General features: G+C 42.1%; 1 protein-coding gene across 4 annotated transcripts; it reads left to right on the top strand.

Annotated features, from left to right (window-relative positions):
• Positions 1-940: 940 nt before the first annotated feature.
• Positions 941-20,882, top strand: LOC109466699 (zinc finger CCHC domain-containing protein 24-like). 4 transcript variants are annotated; one of them, XM_019764453.1, is made up of 4 exons: positions 941-1,257; positions 11,548-12,009; positions 17,273-17,437; positions 18,535-20,882. In XM_019764453.1, exons 1-4 carry the CDS (start codon positions 1,087-1,089, stop codon positions 18,646-18,648), a joined length of 912 nt encoding a protein of 303 aa, XP_019620012.1. In that variant the 5' UTR covers positions 941-1,086; the 3' UTR covers positions 18,649-20,882. The 4 variants fall into 4 exon arrangements, with proteins under 4 accessions (XP_019620012.1, XP_019620010.1, XP_019620008.1 ...); XM_019764451.1 differs by having other exon boundaries at positions 11,548-12,021; XM_019764449.1 differs by having other exon boundaries at positions 944-1,257; positions 11,548-12,021; positions 18,484-20,882.
• Positions 20,883-23,210: the final 2,328 nt, after the last annotated feature.

Below are 23,210 nucleotides of genomic sequence, written 5' to 3'. Positions count from 1 at the left end.
GTCTGGCGGAGACTACGTACAGACCAGGTAGCCTCTACCAGGCACCGCGGATCGCTGGAAAAATAGTAGAAATTGGCCGAAATAAAGGTAAGTATACCGTGGGTCGCGACTTGGATCTTCTATGGCCCGGGATCTTCTATCCCCTGACTATCCCATTATTTCGGCCAATTTCTACTATTTTTCCAGCGATCCGCGGCGTCTGGTGGAGACTACGTACGGACCAGGTTAGCGCGCGTACCGTCCCGTCCAGGTAGACTCACGCCCGGCGGTAATGTGAGCCGGGCCGGATACGGTACAGACCCCGCCGCTACTCCACAAGGGCAGGGCGAGGTTTCCAGCACGGCGCGCGGGGGCCTCGGCTTTGGGACAAAACATCTGGAAACCATTGCGTTTTGACAGGAGGGTGCCAAACGTGCCACGGTGCTGAACTTTCACCCCGGCTAGCTGAGGGGCCCAGACGAGACAATCTGTGGAAAATAACACAGAATGAAGTGGAAAGAGTAACGCTACGGCATGTGATGATACAATTGTAGTAGTACTAATGAGTTCCGTTGTCCTCACGTGTACATAACAACGATTCTCAACAGCTGCAGTTAGAGTTCTAGAGGATAGGGGCCATCCTAGTTGCCTGTACGTGAGATCATGAATGATCTGCGCGGTAAGAGGAAAGCACACGGGTCCCTGTTGAGGGTTTTTACACATCGTGTGGAGGGAAGTTGATGTGATAGATAGAGGAGGACACACTGAGCACGTCCCACGAAGCCTTAAAAGTCCCTGCTGGGTTCAGGGCAGCCAAAAATATTGAGATTTATTTGTCCGCGCCGATAGCAGGGACCGTAATTGGTTGCCACGCATTCCTGAAGTCCCCCTTCGCCCCGATTTGCAAATTTTATGATTATGACTTTGATTGGCTCTTGGCCGGGTCCGGTCCGGGGAAAGGGGCGGTGATTGACGGGACGGGAAAACAGGGAGAAGTCAGCAGGGGTAGGGCCGCTGTGGAGAGAGTATCGGACCGTACGGGCGCCACCGGACCATTGCTGGGATAGCCTCGGCACAGGAAGGGACTTCCACCGAAGGGCGGCCGCGATGTCGTCGCTGAGCAGCCTAGACACCAGCTCTTCCGTGTACCCTCCGGCACAACTGTTGAACTGGGTCTACCTGAGCCTGCAGGAGCAACAACAACAACAGCAACAACAACAGGGCCAGGACGCTCCTCAGTTAATCGGACACGGTGGACACCATGGCCCCAACAACCAGGTAGGAGCGTCAGAGTGGGGCATCGTCAAACCTCAGGTGTGGGGAGGGGGGTAGCACCGTTTAACTGTTACATTTGTGAGAAAATAGTTGTCAAATTTTGCACCTCGTCGCCGGGTACATCTGGAGAGCCCGATAAGCCGAGCTCACACACCCCTCAACCCGGCCAGTTTCCGGGCGTTCGGTTAGCGTTCCAAAATAGTTGAACAATTCGTTCTGCAATTTTACACGCTAACCTGAACTGCAACGTATAAAGCCTGGAGGTCCAAAACCTTTCTGATCCAACTATTTTTTACACGTGTACACGCCCATACACACGCCTGTACGAAAAACGTACTTTGTTGATTGATTTTTAAGCGTCTAGTAAAAAGTTGGCTATCAACAAACGCACCAAAAAGGTTAATTCGTTCCAGACGTTTTGAAAGAAACGGTTGGCTTCTGTGATGACGCGATGTCTGCGGATATTTCTTTTTAAAAGTTTAATATTCCACGTAAAGGTGTTATTGTTTTGCAAACGGCATAGCTGCCCACACTTCATCTAGGTACAAGTCCAGAACAAGACAAATTTATACAGGTGAGAAAATATGATCATAATGATGGCAATTGAAGTACAGCAGTAGTGGCAGTATATCTATTATTTTCAGGGAGTTGGAGAAAAAAATGAAATAAGCTGTGTCATCATAGGTATTTCCTATCTTGGTAATGGTTTTAAAAACGAGATGAACATTTGACAAAACAGCAAACAATAATGAAAGTTTCAAAATTATAGTCGTCTATACATTATATATATACAATGTTAGAAACAATTATTTTGTATATCGTCCAAGTCAAGTGTAAATTTCTCTGAGTATTTTGGCATTTTAGTTTTCCTCGACTGATCCGCAGTTGAAACTGTTGAATGTACCAAAAACGAGTCGTTCATACAACTATTATGCACATACGTTTGTATGCAGTCTTGTTCCCACCTAAAACAAACGACTTCTAGTTCTGTCAACAAGGGGATGACCCTAAAACGCTAACGCTGGCCAAATGATGAGGTACCTCCCCTCCCCATGTACAACCATAGTCCTGTCATACATCGTTATAAAACAGAATCAAGTCAGCAAAAAGTAAGACATCACAACACTGTTGCGTTGTATTTTTCCTTGAAGTGGAGGTTATTCTTGAAACTTATTCCTGCACGGTAAGATGTCGGAGAAGTGTGGTAGATGTGGCGGTGTGGTGTTCAGGGCACCCCGCGACATTGTCACACATTGACTCGATGTTTACCAACAATAAAATGAACAAACACAAGGCTTGAGTAACTCACTGCAACATGTGTTTGTGTACTAACATGACCGTCCTTACCCAACATTCGGTCCATTCTTGTTGTACATGCAGTTGTTAAGTCTGAGATATTATATGTTTGTTATACATTTTAACACAAATTGTTTGACATGATCATGATGGCAGCAGTACTGTACAAAAATGAATGTTGATAACGCTGAGAAGGCGATATGGGTAAAACTGTTTGAACTTTCGATACAGGTAAACATGTGACTGTTCCTCCTAGCTTATAGACTCCAAATTATGGGTTGCTAGAAAGAGTGGGTTGCAAAGTTTACCACCACGGCCGGCTAACTATGATTTCTGTCTATTTGGCCATTTTCTATTTTTCAGCGGCCTATTAGTTTCTGGTAGAGCAAGGACATTTATTACTCATTGGGTAGAGACTACTGCAGTATGTGAATCTTACACTATTCTATCACAGAGAATTAGTGCTACCATTTACTACAATTATTTAATTGGAGTCTCAATTTTGATCCGTCTGTCGAAAAGTTCAAGTCGTTGCAGCAATAGTTGCGGGGTATGCCTGAATTTAGGTGTGATGTCTATGTCTGGTAGTGCAGACTATATCATGAAGTAAGGTTGAAACATAACTATGTGTGCGTGTCTGTGGGAGTCCATTGACCAACCCTTGTTACTTTGTCATAAATGTTGAGAAATTTTGAAATGTAGATAAATTTGGAGAAATTAATTCCTTCGTACAGATAAATGAGCACTTGAGTGCACTCTGAGTATGGGTGAAAATAGTATTTTGTTTTTCGTTCATTTCTACATGTGCTTCGCAAAGAACGCAAATGTAGTAGGTGTTTTGGCTTTGTTAAAATTGTAGAGTGAAAGTCTATAAACCTTGTTAAACAAATAGGTGATCATTGTAATGATCGTAATAAATAACAGCCAAGAGGTGTAACGTTAGAATGTCTCTAAATCGTAAATGTTTAAACGTAAATGTATTTCGAAGGTTTTGTTGTTTATAGTTGATAACATGCATGTTTGCCCCCCCCCCATCCTCTCCACACAAAAAAAACGTTAAAACATACTTTGAATGTTGTATTTGACCTTCATCTGGCTCTTACAAAGTGACAAAAGCCTGAAGCAGTGTTTGATTCTATTACTGGCGATTACAGCTTCTGGAAATAATTTATATATTTAGGGATAATGTGTTACATGCAACATAACGGTCGTTCATCTACTAGTGCGTCTGTCTGTCAGTATTTGTTGGTGTAATACTCCATGTCGTTCACGGATTTCCTGTGTAAAAAAAAACACGACTTTGACAAGGGTTTTATGTAAATGAGAGGTCAAAGGTGAGAGGTCACAAGGACCATACATCATCAAAGATGGTATACTAGTAATATGCATGTAATGCTCTTGCAACGATACAATACATTCAGCCACCTTAGTAATAGTAGTCTACAGCTAAATTGTCGTAGTTGTTTGTATCTTTTCCATTTCTAATCTCCTATATTGGTGTGATGATGATATTGGTGTAGAAGTACGAGTACTAGTATACATAATAGACATAACACCTTTGTCAACATATACAAATGTGTTGTCGTTGCCAAAATTTTTGCAAAACGTTCCCTGTATTTTCAGAAAAATAAAACAATGGTGCCATTGATGTATGCCTGCATTGAATAACTCTGCGTTACAAACTGACGCGATATTTATCACACTAGGTTTTTTTCTGAAAATTATATGATTCTTGGTCAATGGATAATTAGTACTGTATGTTTTCGTCCTTCAATAATATGATAAGCCTTTACACTTAGGGTCCAATTGCATGACATTATTTTCATGCCGAGTTCATCCCTTGAAAGTGTTGACAATTTTTAGTTTGCCCCCCTCCCCTCCCCCCTCCTTACAGCCGAATCACAGTTACTTGTCATGTCCCCTGCGCATGCGTGTGATGACACCCCAAGCGTGTTATATTTACCTGGGACAGAGAACAAACTCTGGGTTGGAAATCTCGTACACAGTACACATCACCGACCTGACAGAGTCTCGCCTTACTGTCGTCAAATTTGCTCTTTTGTTTTCCATGGTAATTTTTGGAAGTAGAAACAAGCAGTTATCTGTAACTTTACAATATCGTTTTCATATGATTGTGTATCATAATTTCTGCACTTGAAGTTGCCTCCCACGATCATGCTACAGGCTTGTTTGGTAGTTAAGAGGATTTACTAAGCTGTAAGAACTTTCTAATTAGTAAGATTGGATCTGTTATTATCTAAATCCTACCGTGACATCATCGCAATTTGGTTGCATTGATATGCAGTATAAATATGACACAGTACTTTATGATAAGGAGATAGTTGACTTGTCGACAACTACGTTTATGCAAGGAGATTAAAAATCAGATCTTTGGTTTATGTAATGATAATTAGAAAGCGTATGAAACAGCAAGATCTAAGATCTTTGTAGTTTGTGGTTGGTATACATTAACGGCATTTGGAAGACAAAGTACTCTCCAAACAGAGTTTAGGCTTTGGCTGATTTTCGACCAATTTTGAGGCATTTTTATTGGGATTTTTGTCTGTACTTTCGTTTTTTGTCGCTTGCTAAACGGGTGGCGTATTGAATACTACCCAACCAACGATACTGTCTTGACAATTTGATACTGTCTTTCAGCATGGAGGAGTTTCTACCTCCATGCTTTCAGTCACCAAGCCTCTACACGAAAATCTTAGCACACAAATAATCGCACATGATAATGATTCATGCTATTTTTGTCTGTGCTACCTACATTCCCGATTTACATGTTAATTTTGACTCTATGTACGGACATGAGATGCCAAAAATATCGCTGACTCGCGGACGTACAGGAGCCGCCAAGACAAGATGGCGCTTCGGCACTTCGACCCAAACATATGTGTAGTAGAAATTATAAACACAACATAGAATCATAGATTTGTCCAAATCACCGATTTACAAAATGCACCGGCTCGAATCGAGCGCGTGGTTCAGACAGACCGACTCTATTATATACCAATTGAGTGTCAACCGTGCTTTTCTTCTCATTTTTGATCACAATAGTGGGTTCATAAAACCGTCCCGGACGCTTATTGTTCCCCAATTAGGATCATCTAAACCAGACGGTAGATTCCTCTCACTTCTTTCACACTCCCCGCCGCTTTGTCGCGTTTTCGCACGTTTTTTGTTGACTCAGCCACTCCAAACTCATCATAAATAATCTAATTGGACGATTTTAGTAACTGGATTGTGGGAATGGGGGTATCCAGTTGACAAACATAACAGTAAGACGATAACGGGGACGCGGGGTGGCCGCTTCTTGTCACCATTCCTGAGCCGGGTTCTGTACGGGATGGACGTTCACCAGCCTCCGCCTGCCGCGCACGGCATGCCCGATCTCATCATGTTCTACAAGGTAGGAACGGGCTGTAGCCACGCTCTGTTCGTGTTTCTAGCAAGAACGTGTCTGTTTTTGTCTCAAAGTTAAGCTTGATCTTATTTGTTAACTTTTATTCCGTCAGACAATTTCTTAGAATCGAACGGAAGTGGAAGAAGGGTTGGGGGATGTTTGTTTGTGAGCACCACCGCTGAAAATATCTGTACAGTACACTCCACAGTCCACAGCGTACACTCCGTTAATATTCAGAGCCACCTATAACTACTTAACTGTTGGTAAAGAAAAAACCTAACGCTAGTAACTAGGTACAGAGACCTCTGCCATTTTTGGTTGAACGACCGGATCGCAGCACATACTCGTGCAGTGTGTCAGCTTGGGACAAGGAATTTTGCGTGTATTTTTACTACAGTCCACATGGACACCTCTAGACCACACAGCCTGATTTGTTACATTTTAGATACTTTTATTTGTCCAACCATCGCTGTTTTGGACGCCTGTGGACATGGAAACTCGCGTTCTCGTTTAGTCTATTTATTCACCTAGCTTTGATGAACCAGTATAGAAATAGGAAACTATGCTATGCTGAATGGGAATACCTCCGTAAATATACACCCAGACCAGCTGGAAATGATTAGAAATTTTATACTGTTATATTTGATCAATTTGAGCGAAACGTGCTTCTGGTGTTGTGAAAGCTGGGTCATGGAATACTGATGTGGGTTTTTTTCCCCTGTCTTTTGAAACGAAATTTCCCGAAGGAATGAATGTATCTTCAAGTTTATGAGCCAGCAAATATTTTGGATTTGTATACACTGAAGTGACATAGTTTTGCGAGGGTGTTAGTTTACCGGTTCTACGTGTTCGGTAATGTAGAGATTTTTTTTCCTTGATTGGCTGTTATCACCAGTGAAATTATAAGTTTTTCTTGAGTCGTGCGTGTTGTTTTAGTGTTTAATCTGTTGGTACGTGTGCTCATGTGGTGCTGGTTTGGTGGAGGGGTCGAGGTAAGGGGCAAGGCCGGCAGGAAAGCGCACAGGGGCGACAGTTGGGCTCTTTCATGTCCATCCTCTTTTTCACATCTTCAAACATCATGAAAATAACATAAACTTGGGGAAGAAAATTTTATCAAATGGTGAGAATATGACATATTTAGACATTCTCCAGAGATGACTGGAGGACCTACACATGCTTCCGGACGCCGAGCTCCGCGATAACGACTGGATTTTGTTTACAGAGGGAAATGGTGTTAAAGACGTTTAACACGACTGGAGTTATTTCCAGCCCTTCACATGTCTATGTTAATAAGCCGCTCATCCATACATAATATGCGACAAGGCCCATATATACATCTGTGTTCATGTGATAATCCTTGGCAATGAATAACATTGTTTGTTTTTAATGTAGCAGTGCATGTATGTTCCAAAATGTACAAAGTGTGGTAGTATGGGCTATGACATGGCGTTCATTGTAATTTAGGTCTTACTTTCTTGTTTAACTTTTTTCTGTGGCAAAGATACAAAGACAACAAACGAGAGAATTATTGCTTGTTCGTTGTTGCACGACAGCATACAATACATGAGAAAACTCAGACTAAACAAGTACACACAGACAGAACGCATCGAACTTTTACCAACACTTGACTTTAGGAACAGCACTTCGATATACAGACTCAACCAAAAATTACATGTCAGAATGGAATATGTGTAGGTTGGTTGTCATGGTTGTAGTGAGTTGGAAGTCACGGAAAACATCTCTAGATTGTCACCCTCCCCTTCGCGGCCCCTGCTGTGATGGCGCTGTTGTCATTTCCCCACAGAAGGTTTTCCTGAGCTCGGTTTACGTTTGGAAACGTCAGTCCATCACTATACAGAAACACAGCAGCCTTTATACGGACTAATGTAACGTTACAGATATACGGACATATACGTACCATCATATATAGTATACGAGTATACGGCATTTCAGGGCGGATTCTGGCATGTATTTCAACACTACCTACTCCTGTATCCCAGTTCTACTCCAAAAGTGCGCAACCAGCGCCAAACGCCATATCCAGATGTGGCTAGGATCGGGTGCTCTTACGTCAAACCACCAGGACTGTTTTGCTTAAGCTTTAGACCTTACGCACTGAAAGACTCGTAAACGATAAAGTCGTAGTAAATGTCCTGGAATTACGCGAGAGAGGTTTTCTTTCGTTGAGAACCTAATATTACCTACCTAGTAACCTAATATATATGTTCATAAGGGCCAGGTGTCTAAATTAAAGGTATAAATGAATATCTACCTTGATCACGAGCAAAAGTTATAACTACAAGAATAACGACTGTAATTGTTATGTTAGCAGTAATTCTTGGATGATAATTTGGTGAAATTCGTAACAGATAGTCTTCCTATAATCCAATTAACAAACTTCACGCTCCAAGTACCATGTGCCACCAGATTACTATCTCTGCCATATGCGCCATTTTTAGAAAAGATAAGTAGAAAAGGTTCGGTACAGTTGTTCACGTACATTTGTCCTAGCTTGCGAATTTTTGAAATGCCAGGCAGGACGTCCTTAACATTAACTAGAAGCATTCTGTAACGAATTCCACTTCTCTTTTGGCATGTGCCGGGGACTGTTGTTGTATATAAAGTAATAAGGTCGCTCGGGTGGCGTTTGGAATACTTGAGCTGTGGGTTAGCTAGTTCACGGTCGACCTTTGCAATCGAGACCACGACAAACCAAGCCAAGCCTCTACCAGGCTTCGGGAGGCGGCTGAAAAGAGTAGAAATTGGCCAATAAAATAGAGAGATAACATGACAGGAGAGCTGGTCCAGTAGAGAGTACAGTTTGCCGCACCTGGACTGTACTGTCTAGCGGACCAACTCCCCTGGCATGTTATCGCTCTATTTGGCCAATTTCTAAATTCTACTCTTTCCAGCCGCCTCCCGAATCCACAACCCCCTTGCACAACCCTTTATTTTAGTCCCCCATTTATGTTCAATATTGGCAAACGAATTAATTAGCATTTTCAGTGACTTTGCAGCGATGACCTCACGATACACAAGCAATAGGTCGTTCGGCTTTAGCTCAAGTAGAAATTCCGACTGAAAGTAGAAATTCCGACTGAAAGTAGAAATTCCGACTGAAAGTAGAAATTCCGACTGAAAGTAGAAATTCCGACTGAAAGTAGAAATTCCGACTGAAAGTAGAAATTCCGACTATGTCAGTTTTCTGCTGATCACGTGATCGTAGCTGACGTAAACATGTCACCCGACATATTACTGCTAGTTCATGTCGGGACAAAACCTTGTCTGTCAAAACGGTTTTCCTTTTGTAGTATTTAGTACGTGTGGAACGTTACTTGTGTGGCAAGTACAAAGTCCAAAGTTAACAAGGTTTGCTTACGTGCCATGAAATTAAGTGCTATATTTTATTTAAGCTATCACGTATGTCAACGATTTTGTGGAAGGAAACTATAAATTTTGTCTACATTTACTGAGTTTGAATAAAGCATGTTAGCCACGTTGACGGGCATTCAAAATTTATCCACCCTTGTACTTGTAGACTTTGTAGTAGACATGTTTAAGTATGCAAAATCAAAAAGCTGATGTAAAAATTTGAGCAGAGTGGTGTGAACAAAAATTAGCCTCGGAGCCATTTTTTGTACCCGTAATAAAACTTTTTTTTCGTTTTGGAGTAGCTAAGATAATGTAGGAATATACATGAATATGACAGCGTGTCGTTAGTGCACTTTTTTTTTTATATCGGAGGCCTTGCGTGGAATACATTGCAGGGCTCTCCCCAAGCAATGGAGCACGGGTGCTCCCCCTCTCCCCAATATCCTAGAAGTAGAACCTCTCCCAAAATGTTCAAATTTAGGGTTTTCTCTTAGTATTTACATGAAAATTTGCCGATTAGGGAGCACCTCTCCCCTCAGAATTTATAGGGAGACCCCTGCATTGCATGTGTTGACATTGCGTGGCCCTGTGTACTGTACATGCTGGTATGTGCCTGCTATGACGTTTGTTGTGCGGGACGAAAGTAGACCGAGCGTCACACGACGGAAGCCGGAGCCAGCTGGAATGTGGTGCACATGGAGGGACGGGGCATTTCCCGGTATATATGGGGAGGGACGGTAGCAGTGCATTTTTCTGCCGAGTTTTCACCTACAAATCCTCTATCGTTATCCATCTTTTTGTCTGGAACTGCTATTCTTAAAATGAATGGATTTTGAATATTGGTTTTTATAATACACCAGAAGTTCGAAAGCCCTGTCCCCAAAGGCAATAGATAGTATTTACTGCGCATACTAGTATTAAGTTTCGTCAATGTACAGAATTGACTGGGAGCCTTTCGGCGCCGTTGTCCCAGTTTTGGAATACCCACTGGGTGTGGATCTGTCGATATCGTCTCCTAAACTGTTTATAGTGTCGCTATCTTATATGATTATGCATTCCTATAAACATTTAAGTCTATAAATATAGAAGTTTATTCATAACTTAGGTCATTCACCTTCGTACCACTGCATTGTAACCTCTGACATGGGTCAGAGTTAATATGACAAGGATACTTTCGTGAAGGGCGTCTTGTTCCAGATATATTTATGCTAGAGTATTTCTTCTTCTTTTTTTTTCATCCTGCTTCCTTTTGAACCCTTGTTTGCTGTGTATATGTTTTGTTCTTCCGATTTTTCCAGCTTGTATTACGCAGTCCATAGACAGAAACATAAATTGTAGATTTGTACATTGAGTCCTTCATACACTAGCGTTAAATCCCCAGGTTAGTAGCCTCTACCAGGCTTCGGGAAGACAGATAAAATGCCAGGGTGTTATATAGTTTCATAATAGTTTGCTAAAGTTTGCCGCGCTTTATCGGACCAACTCCCCTGCCATGTTATCTGTCTATTTGTCCAGTTTCTATTCTTTCCAGCTGCTACGAGAAGCCTGGTATTAGAGTCTACCAAGACGGTGGTTTGCTCATGAGAAATATTCAGTACATCATTTTACACATCAAGATGATTAACGTGTAGTCTCCCTCTCACAAACGTCCCCAGTTGAGGGCACATTGTAATTTGTAGTACCCACTACCCAGCGATATTTGTCCTTGGCTTTTTAGGGCTGACCCGAAGCCTTGCCCAGAAGTGCTTAGCATACTTTCACACACAGAAAGCTCTTCAGTGCCCCTATGTTGAACCAATATAATGATGTTATAGGCTGATTGTCCTTGGCTTCCTTCGTTTCGACACACGCCAAGGTCAAGTTATTGTCACCCCAGCCCTCCATATGTCGACTGCATGTTCTTTATGACATTTTATTACTCAATTACCTATACATTTTCTGAACATTTCTGTGCAAACGACAGTCCAGGGGTTTACAGAAGGTACTTTGAACTGTCAAGTTTCGATTGTGTTTACCCTTGTTTTCCAGGGTTAACACAACTATCGAACAAAATGTTGACTTTGACTTTAGTTCGACAAATTGAATTAGCTTGGCTATTCAACTACTTCTTGTGTAGATGTGGTGTAATACATGTATTTCAAATCAATACATGAAACTACATAACTAAGAGACCGGGTGATTAGAAAATTTCTAAATTTTCTCTCTCCTCTCCGCAGCAATTCAACAAGTTGAACTTGGCCCCTGGCGGTCCCAGCGGGAATTACAACATGAACCTGGGGCTGACGTCTGCGCCCGGAGGGATGAACAACGAGCGGCAGCAAATGTTCAACGGCATGAACGGCGCTCCTGCGCACGCGCAGATGACGCAGATGAACAACATCAACAACAGCCTGGCGAACGGGATCGTGACGGGGCTGGCCAACATGGCGGGCGGGACGCCGAGCGGCACCATGGGGGGAGGCGGAGGCGGCAACTACACCGGCGGCGGCGGCGGGAACGTCGGGAACGGGGGGAGTCCGTACGGTTCTCTGGGAGACATCGCTGCCCTGGCCGACCACTTCTCGGACCTGTCCATCAACACGCTGGCCATGGAGCGCAAGCCGACCAAGCGCCCGCCGCCCTCCTACCTGTGCCACCTCTGCTTTCAGAAGGGCCACTACATCAAGGACTGCCCCCAGGTAGGATCACAAGTACGTACCACGCAGGCGCAAAATACACTGGACTCACACAACATACATGTTGTAAGCTTGTCGGCAGAACGTACTGCGCTTGTGCGAAAACGGATATTGATAAATAAGTTAATTGCAAGTTCATGTCCTAACATGGATAAAAGAACATTGAAACTGGGGTTCAAAATAACCATAAAATTTACACAAACTTTTGTCAACCTTGCACAGAAACTTTGCCTGTTGCAGCTGATACCTTTTCCGGCTATCAAACTATAGTCGAGACGTTATCCTAAAATACGCGGATACGACCTAAACGAGACGTCCTGCCAAAGTTCTATTTCGCACAGGCGCAGTGCGTTCTGCCCACGTGCTCATTTATATGGTGTCTAAATGTGACGTCACGGCCGCCATGTTGGTTGGTGCAACCATGCAAATTTCAAATCTGTCAACACCCAACATGGCGGACGTTACCTACGTCATGAGGGCAAACTTTTGAAAAGGTGATCATAGAATGCCAGACAAAACAACTAACAACGTCCGAAAAGTTCAACTTGGAGAGTAATGAAAACCAACAACTTGGCATGATATGTGTCCAAATTCCTCAGCAGCCTTACTGTAATCGGTTCCACCCTGTGTCGTGCTTGGCCATTGTCGTTTTTTCCCCACAAGGTTGTAGACCGGGGGGATCAAATGTACAAGATTGGATTACAGGATGGGATAACTGTTATCACAACCCAATCATTCAATCAAGTACTTCAGACGTGAAGCATTGATTGTCACGGTAGCTCTACGCTTACTTCAACAAATGCAGTTTCACAGTTGTTCAGAAAAAATGCGTTAGCAACGACTCGGTCAAAATTATGCCAACCGATGCGTTCTTCCTTCAACTTGTCCGAAGACGACAACAACATTTGACGCTAGTTCCTAAGGAGTCTTACGCACAGTAGGCCGGATGTATATAGTAGGCTGTATATGTCCCAAAACAAGGAAATCCCTGTACAAAAGAGGAAAAACATATGCAATTTTGAATGAAATTTTTCATGTCTACGATAGTGACAATGAACTGTGAAAGAAAATGGATATTATTATTACATGTATTACAAGCTGATTTATTACTAGTGCCATTTTACGAACGGAGACACAAGTAGTGTGATCTCATAGAACATCCCACAAAACAAGCATGAGATGATGAGTGGGCATGAGAAAAAGTCGACGTCCTGAAGAGTAAAACCCATCATCGTAAAACGGAAAGCGTCATTAGGAGATCAGGCATGTTAGGAGGTCCTGAACAAACAAACGCTGGTGTGGTGGTCATCTGGTCCTTCCGGTAGTCATGGTGATTGGTCTCTGGTGAATCTGTTTTGGACAGGCCGTATGTGGTAATCTCCAAGCAGATCTTTTGGTGGCTGCAAAGACAGTATCGTTTTTAATTAGCAAGACAGTGTCGATTTGCCAGGCAGTTACAATTTGCCACCCATTTGGCTGACCCATTTTGCTAGCAAAAAAGATACCAATACTACGGTTAGTACAAAAAAGGACGATAAAAATGCCGAAGAGCGCGTCAAAAATAAGCCATGCTAACAACGTACACAAAGACGTAAAATTGTAGGTAAAATAAAAGGACATTCCTTTGTCCTGTTTGTGTGGTCTTTGCTATTAATTTAAGTTCTGTTGAGTTCAGAAACGCTCAATCAAGGTGTCCTTGCTCTCAATTAATTTATTTATAAGTGTTTGTCGAATGATGTACCGATACTTTTATCTTCGCTATTCGAACTTCACGTGATTTGTCTTGTGTGTACTGCTAAAGCAATCTTGGACAGCGAAGCCAGGACAAGAAAACTGCTTCATAGCCCTTTGGCAGGGGAGTGCGAATCATCCAGCCGTTATCTGCAACAACGCCTTTGCCTTGTTGTCACCAATGTGCTGGTAATAAAACATCAGTGAGACTGACGCTTTCTTACGAAAACTGGTGCTAAATTTGACCTGAAGTTGACCTACACTAAAGATCATCACTAAAGTGTTCGGTTATGTTCAAAACTGGAGGTAGTAAAGACGTTCGTCGTCCGCGTTTTTTCCTGCAACGGATTTCCATGTTTGTATCTTTATTTCTTGTTTGGAATTTTACGGAAATGTAGTTTACCTTGAAACACGCTGTAAATGATAAAGTAGCTGCTTGTGGAATTTCAGCTGGGGTCATGAACCTGACATTCCATGATCCTTCATGCAGACATTGCAGATAGAGGCCTGACGCGATGTATTTGCTTGTTATGCTATTAATAATATAGCGCTGAGAGTATAATACGGCGTCTATTGTTTGTTTTCCTGGTTTATTGCCTCGTATGTTTTTCATTGCTTCAATCAGAGTTGACTTTTTGGAGACCTGAGAACCCAACAAACTTATCGATCTTTCACTTGCTATCAGGCAGAATTTTCCACTTTTTGTTCGTTATATAGTATTCTTCATCACGTTTTAAATCATTAAAACACCAAGGCCCGTTGATCACGGACACAGTGTTACTTGTTAGTTCTCGTCGAGTTCTCGTTAAACTATTTCGCGAGGTCTGATGCCAAGCTCAGCTTTTGTATCTCAAACATAAGCGACTTGTAAGCTGTCGCGGGGATTCTAGAGTAAATAAACATTAGCTGTGCTGTACGGGCGCTCTTAGATATGACGCTAAAAGGTCTCCAACTCGGAGCAAAGTGTAACCAGCGCCCGGTGAGACGGTTTCTTGTGGAAATAAACCACACGGGGCATTGCTACAGCGACATCGCGAAATGTTCATTTGAAGTTCTAGATACCAATCAGTGGTTGAAAGACGACTTGGCTTATGCCCAGAAACTCCACGTTCCCACAAGATGCCTGGCTAGATGTACATACAGTACAGTACAGAACTATAACCTTGAATTTAAGTTCGGCTTGGAAATATCTTGTAGACGGCCAGACCATTGGACGAATAGAACTTGGTCACCTCCAGAGAAGTAACGCACGTTTAACCGTTTATGGGTTGATTTATTCCAGATTTCCGTCGGTTTAAATTAAGTGAGAGACTCATCGTGATCTACTCGTCTTTTTGTGGACTTTTGACGGCAATGCTGAATTCTGAAACACGCAGTTTTGATATCAAATCTTGCTCTTGATCACCAGACGTCGGCACACACGTTGTAATACCGAATGCTGCAGTATTTGTAGATCAGAACTTGCCCAGACATCCTGCCCCCCACATATAAAAGTCACATACGACAAGATTCTCCCAGCTAAACGTTAGACTCGCCATGACAGGCTGCCATCTTGTTTCGACGAATGTACACAAGCTCGGAGCGTATGGCCCCAGGTGTTACATGTTTCCTTCAACATGTTAATCTTCTCAAGCGTTTATGCCTCGATTTATGTCCATGTCTTTCCTATGCCCGTTTTCTGGGTCAAGAAGAATAAACAATGTCTCTTTAATATCCCTTCTTGGTCGAGGATTCTACTTTTTGAGAGAGAACACTCTTCTTCCTATGTACTGTACGGCTCAGTTAGCTTGTGCAGAGGGGAATGCCTCTGGTGTTTTTGGTCCCAGGACCATCGCCGGTGCTTCTACTTTATCCTGAGTCAGAGGAATTAATCGTCAATGGAACTCTCAGATAAACAAGCCAGAGTAAACATGATGTGAACCCTGGCCCCTGGCGAAAATCCTGACAGACTCAGGGTAGTAGTGTCAAGTTTCAGCATCAGAGAACAGAGGAGAGCAGTGGTAGATGTTGGCAGTTTCCTGGCGGTAGTCAATATCGATTGCCAAGTTCACAAAGACCGGCAACGCATTGAACTTCAGTCTTCACCTTGGTCGTGTCTGCCAAAAAGACAAGGTCAAAGATTTGCGCCGTAAGCTTGATGGTTGAAATAAATGCATTTCTATTTGTTGTAGATTTCCATTTTCTCTCAGTTTTTGATTTCGACGTTTCATGATAGCTAGAGAAAACTAACAAAATGTAGAAGGATCATTTTGTTGTGTATCATCGTGTACACCGAGCCGTGCATACAATATGTAACACAGACGACAGACACCTCCTTTTTGTGGCCCCTAGCCTTCTTCCCGCCCTTTCCAAATGTATACAGAACGCGCGGAGTGACAGACAGCACCAGATGTCTTCAGTTAGTAGCTGGCCTGGTAGGAGCGCCACATTCTTTCTGCCTGCCCCGTAAGCCAACTGGATTGACTTACAGCGAGACCACTCCCCCTCCCACCGGGCACCCAGCGCCCGTCCCGCTCACCGTGGCGCGTCCGTAGTGAAGGCCGCCCGTGAGCACATGTAATCATCATTGTCATTACCACAACGGCGAGAACACATGGGGTTTACGTACAAGTAAAAAGCATCGTTGATTTTAGTGAGGCATTCGACTCTATATCTCAGTATCTGGCGAATTTTTTTTCAATTCCAAAACAAATCTATGTACAGTACTTCATCCAGTTAGGTCAAATTGCAGCTTGTTTTATAAGTCGGTATGCCTTATATATATGGACGTGTTTAATACGGATATTGTTATGGTTGATTTTAGTTTGTTGGCTGACCCCAATTTAATATTGTGTTCTACATTTTGCGTCTTCTGAAACACCTTATGAGACGTTTTATGAAACAGAGGCCACTAGAGACCAGGCGTTTGTAATCCTATTTTGAACATATAAATAAAACGATTATATATATGATACTCAAGCGGAAAAGCACGATTGCATAAATACGTCAGAGCAGACCTGACCCCATTTTCAGTATTACGTGAGGAATTATCGTGACGAGTTGCAGATGCCTGCACACTCCACTGTGTCCAAAAACTAGTTTCAGCGTTTTCTGCCTAGTTGAAACCTGACTGGAACAATACCCGGGCCTCATTGAAGAGGACCGCTGAACATTTTCGATGAAGAAGACGATAGCATGCAGCCATGCTTTCACAATCGGACGTAGAAAACCACAGCAGGCTATCCATGAGCGACACTTAGCGAAGCAGATTATTACTGCAGATTCGATCTATCACGTTGAACTGTTGGGCATGTGACAAAAAATAAATAGACACATTTCATAGCACGGGCGTAGGAAAAGATCACATAATACACTGTACTTTGTTTGTTTGTTTGTTTGTTTGTTTTATTTTTAGATTTAAAGGCAAATTAGGCACGACCATGCAGCACTGTTAATTGAGAACAACAGAAGACAATCTTGTATACGCTGAACTTGTTCATTTTCTTTCTCATTTTACATAGACCTGAATTGACCGTTACATTATTGCTCCTTCCAGGCCCGTCCGAAGGGAGAGGGACTGACGCCCTACCAGGGGAAGAAGCGGTGTTTCGGCGAGTACAAGTGTCCCAAGTGCAAGCGCAAGTGGATGAGTGGGAATAGTTGGGCCAACATGGGCCAGGAGTGCATCAAGTGCCGCATCAACGTGTACCCACACAAACAGGTGAGTCGCGCGGCGCTCTGCGTGCATGCCGGGTAGGGTAGCCTGGTACCAGCCCACCGTGAGCTTCACGGGGTCACCCTCGGTGCTGGGAGTGTTGCTCGCCCGCTTAGGTCAATTTGCGCACTCCGGGGAATCTTTACGGGGTGGAATTCGACTGTCAGAATGATAGCAGGAATGATAGCCTGAATGCCAGACTTCAATTTTCCAGGGCCTACTCAGGCCAGTTCCAGGACCAACATGCTCCCAAGGATTTTGAAGGAAATAATACCACAGCCCCCCTCAGTTATACTGTCCAAGCAGAGGTTTGGGTTTTGGCTTTTTTTTACGTATTTTTAGGCTTTTATATCGGGCTTTCTTTGTACTGGTATCTTTTATTTGGGTTGGCGTAAAAAAGATATCAACCCGATAAAAAAAGCCTGAAAACACGCCCAAAATAAGCCAAAATCCAAACCTCTGCTTGGAGAGTACCTCAGTTGGGCCCAGGTAGCGTGTTATGGGCTACTAGACTGGAGGCGATAGAACACCCCTATGCCGGACCCGTGGGTGGTTACCAGGCATAGTGGCGATTCGCAGATCCACATACAGAGGGAGTGAAAATAATAACAAGGATGGAAAAACCGCACGGCTGTGTTTCAATTTTGGTTCACTACTATTTCCAGCGGCGCGTTGAATGAACCAGTCGCGGGTCATAACATCAGCATATTTACTGGAAATACGACACCGGTTTCACGCATGTTTATGGTTTGATGCGAATGCTTTGGGTGTGAGGGCATGCCTTCGACTTGAGTTTAAGTTCAAGATAAAATGCGCTGGCGTATTTGTTTCATATGAGACTGTAGAAACAGTCTTTCCTGATGCACGACCGGGGCTGATTTTTGCTGCGTTATTTTGTGTGCACGAAGTATCGAACAAACTGCTTGCATACCGCTTGAACTTAGCAATACCGCATTGCTTTTTGTTTCACGTGTGTGTTTCAAACCGATATTTTTGTCACTGACTGAGATTGCACGCATGACTGAGTTGTTTCCCCTCTCTCGTCCCTACAGAGCCCCCTGGCGAAAACTGATGGTATTTCCACATTTCGTCTCTCTCTGCAGCGCCCTCTGGAGAAGCCAGATGGCCTTGATGTGTCCGACCAGAGCAAGGAACACCCGCAGCACCTCTGTGAGAAATGCAAGGCTTTGGGTTACTATTGCCGCCGTGTTCAGTAAGCCTGTTTACTGTCGATAGGCACTGAAAGAGTATTCACGGCAAAAGGCAGTGTTCTCAAACGCCAAAAATTGAAAAAATCAGTACAGTGTACTTGGTTTAAAACATGACATGAACTTCTAACGCTAACAATGGAAGTGGTTTTCTTTTAAGCGACTGTCGTGAGGCGTGTGTCCGATTTTAATCGCTACTTGGCTGAAGTAACTAATATAATGATACTTCCAGCGTGCCTTCGAAATTAGCAATACCACAACGTGCCCTTTCACAGAACATAACTTACTTCAAGCCGTCTGTGCCTTCCAGAACGTCTGTGGCAGACAATTCGTCAGTTGTATACCCAAAAAGTACCCAATAGCTTGCTTTCTGCTGTTTGCTATTTTCAAATCATGGAAAGTCTGCTGTACAACTGTGGAAAACTAATGCTGATGCATGGTTCAGAACTGACTTTGCTACATTGTACGGTCTTCTGGTCAATGTTTCTCGCCCCATTCTACCGATAGCTAAACTACAACAATGCTTTTCATATACCATCTGTAATAGCATGTTTTACTATTTAGAAATGACTAACTTAACTTTAGACACAGTTTTACATTGTCTGTTATACTTCAAGCGTTTGTCGATGGACCTGAGTACTAGTATGTACTTACTGCCGATGGCACAACAGGCCAGTACAATCAAATGTCATTGTAACATCCAGGAAAAGTATTATTATAAGTATCACCAAAGTTTTTTTTGCATATCAAGTCCACATTTTGCCTCATAAGAACGGTAACAGTGTACCAAATAATTTGACTTTCATGGAATATTCGCTGCTTAAACAATGTTTTATTTCGAGACCAGAGTTTTGATCTAAAACACATGTATTTGCACAGGCTCACCGAAAATATTAAGTTTGATATTACAGACGTCATAGTTGACCATACTGTATTTTATTGACGTCCAGTTGTAGGACTAAATTTGTATTATATTGTGGCTTGCATTTCTCATATGTGCTGCCTGTGGAGATTTGAATTGAGAAAAGATGAATTTGAGAAGGTAGTAATGCACTGATGAACTGACAATCACTGAGACTTGAGATTTTAAGTGCCTAAGATGATCTTAAGAAGAATGTTTTGTGTAGAGTAGAGAGTTAAAGTTTTACCATGCTGTGCCCTTACTGTAACCGTCCAATTCTTGCCTTATTAACAATCATGACTATAGGAAATTTGTTTTTTAGAGTCTCGTAAAGTATCGCGAGACCGCTCGAGACTGTGGAAAATCTTGCCATGTATCATACATTTATTGTCTGTAAAGTGAAAGATCGGAGATATTTTAGTCCAAGTAAATGGGAGTTATACATTATCACTGTGATGTTATACTACAAGCAACCCAGAGTTATACTATTATCACTGTTGTATCATTTTTATCCCTAGAGGAGAATGAGGTAAAGGTTTGTACTATATTCCTTTTGGTTCTATCTATATCTGTACGCACGGTTGTATACTATACTTCTTACAGAACGCACTATGGAGACTGGCCATATTTGGATGTTATAGCCATATACGTCTTCTTTGTCCATATATGGAAGTTTTGTCTGGGCTATGCCGAGTTCTGAGTTTATATATCTCTGCTCACAGTTTATTGTGTTGGAGAACTAGAGTATATCTTGTGACGCGATTGGCTGGATTGCTGTGTGAAGTTTGATGTCATGAAGACTAGGTAGCTAGAGAAAGTGTTGGAATTGGCCGAAAGTTGACTACTAGCATGTAAATATTAGCTCGTTCATAGATGATACGTTTTTGCTGTACCGAAGTCTGTTTTTTAGAGAATATACTGTTGAATTGAGGTATGTTTTTATCTGAAGAAAATGTCAGAAAATTGTTTAACATTCCAGCTGTTTTGTTTGGGGATATGTTGTAGGCTGGTTTGTGAGAAGTTATAATTTTGGAGTTATCGCCTCCTAGGCTATATTTGGAGTATAACGCCCCCAAGGCTGGAGTGATATATAAATATTGGATGACATATAAGGAGTGCACATATTTGTACGGGATGTTATGTTAAGCCAGATACTATATATATTTGCACCGGTCTGCCATTTTAATTTTTTTTCTGTGCTGGTATCACTTCTTGTCTGGTAATGACGTCATTGAGTACGTCATAATAGAAATATGGCTTGATATAGTAAGATCCTGCTTTGTTGTCTAGTACATTGTCGTGTGCTTAGATCTAATGCCTTATTAAAGGACGTTAACACAATGATGATACACTGTTGTGTGAGATTTTTTTTTCAAGTGTACGTCGATAATACCTTATAGAACGGATTATAATCAACACACATCATTGATTTGTATGTCTTAGTTGTATAATGATTACTTTGTAACAGTTTCTGTCTTCACATGCCGACATTCTATACTCCAATTATTACAATATAAAATTTTAATGATTATTATTCGTCTGCATAGCATAGAAATAGGCGTAAGTTGGATATACGAGCGTCGTACTACTAGTATTTTACACGACTACGAAATTTTGAATTTGACTTTAATTTGTACAGATACATGTACGATATCACTCACCCTACTTCTTGTGGTACCCATCTCAAGACCTACCAACTTACCAAATATTAAAACAATTCATGGAAGTCTCCTCGAGTTAACGCGTTATACGCACCACGTGCACACACATACACAACTAAACGAAAACGTAACCTTGGCGAAGATAACAAGTGCTCCGTTTACAAAGTTCAATGTGTAAACTGAGGTTGATCAAAAGCGACGCCTTGTGGTCAGAGTGAGAATCGCATTAAGTTGTAACGCATCAAAAGCGTTCGACTCTGGAAATTTATCTTCAAGCAGCTCTTTCAGTGGCAACGTCATATACAGTATCCAATACGCACGCAGATACAATGTATGGAAGTCTTATCATAGCAAAGAAAACTATTGTAAAATTTCTCTTTACATTTGCATGGTTTCCATTTAACAATGTTCTGACGCGAGCGTGCGAATATATATATAAAAGAAACGTTTGGCAAAAAAAGTTTCCTTCATAATAAGACTCTTCATTTTCATTTCTTCACATTTTCTTCTTTTCCTGAATTGATTTCGGCATTCCATAGCATTAGTATCGTTTTCCAATCCTTTTGCAACATACGACATATATTCGCTCATTTTGTACGATTTACAGTATTATAGTGTTTTCCTATCAGTTATGCAAATTCTAATTTATCCTAATTTGCATAATTGATAGCACTAGTACCTAGTGACATTCCTCTCTGTCTCAGGTACGTGTCACATGTTCGAGAGTCCTACCATGGAATGCAGTGAATTGATAAATCTTGATTATACAAACTACCTCCTGACTTGCATTATTTGTTCTAATTGTCTAATTCATTACATAATCTACCGACATGTATTCCCTTTCAAAGCCTGAAACAAGAAGGAAAACGGTTGATACGGTGTAACAAAAAGAGCGTGCATCATCTCACGCATACTAAATGCCCTGCTACATACCAATTCAGCAAACAGATTATGAGTTACAGCTTCGAACGCACACACAGGCACACAAACACACACACACACACACACACACACACACAGGCGCGCGCACACACACACTCTCTTACATACGCACATATACTCACACACACATGGACAGACACACACACATACCCTCACACACACACACACACACACACACACACACACACACACACACACACACAGATACATTGTTATATATGTATACGTTCTGACAATTCCAAAGAAATTGTGTTGAGTTCCCATAACACAGCATTGCTTTCTGCAGTTTATTTCGATCAGTCAACCCCTCCGACCAAAGTTTTCTGACGACTGGTAGGAAGCGCCTCGGGCTACGGCAGTGGCCATTGGCGGAACTGCGCATCATATTTTTGTTAGTTTTCTTGGAACTTTGGTCAAATAGGATAAATACAATGGTTTATTCTCTATAACGTGTCACCGTACAGAGGTGCAGGGTTCCTCAATCATACTGCAACTTACAAATTCACAGGTTTGTTAGGACTAGAAAAATTAATGTTCCGATCACGGACCTGAAAACAAAATAGGGTCAGTAGGCAGGGATTTTTAATAAAACTTTGAGGCATTTCTTGTTGCTAGTGTCGGTTGGGGAACACACTGATTTCTTCCTAGCTCTGCCTTACTGATGTCTTGAAAATAATCAGTCATTTGGTCAGTCTCTACCATTTTGTCATATCCTAGGTGCGTCTTCCCCCAAGCGCTCCTTTCCCTGACTCATTCAGGTCTGTAACACCATACGTCTACACAGGAAACTCTGCTCACGCCTTAAATATATCAAATAGACCTTTGAAGGTACTGTCTTTGTAATTTCGGAAAGTACGTAGAAGTAATATTGAGTAAGAATTCATAGATAAATACATAACAAATCAATAACAATAACAGTGCGGCACTGCACTCAAGTTTTAATTAAACTTATTCTAACAGCGCCACACAACAAAATACAGTCAACATATAAATGGAGTTGACATAACAGTGCGCCGAAGTCCCATTACCCCAAGACAATATACTAATACTAACCACAGTGACCAGGT

This window comes from Branchiostoma belcheri, unplaced genomic scaffold, assembly GCF_001625305.1.
Source record: "Branchiostoma belcheri isolate BF01 breed outbred unplaced genomic scaffold, Haploidv18h27 scaffold17, whole genome shotgun sequence".
Taxonomy (NCBI): domain Eukaryota; kingdom Metazoa; phylum Chordata; class Leptocardii; order Amphioxiformes; family Branchiostomatidae; genus Branchiostoma; species Branchiostoma belcheri.
Note: the sequence above shows the minus strand (reverse complement) of the source record. Positions and strands in the feature narration are given on the sequence as shown.

Coding starts and splice junctions, on each gene's coding strand:
- LOC109466699 (XM_019764449.1), top strand. CDS start 1,087: ATGTCGTCGCTGAGCAGCCTAGACACCAGCTCTTCCGTGTACCCTCCG. Junction 12,022..17,272: donor GCCCCCAGGTAGGATCACAA/GTACGTACCACG, acceptor TGCTCCTTCCAG/GCCCGTCCGAAGGGAGAGGG. Junction 17,438..18,483: donor ACGTGTACCCACACAAACAG/GTGAGTCGCGCG, acceptor TCGTCCCTACAG/AGCCCCCTGGCGAAAACTGA.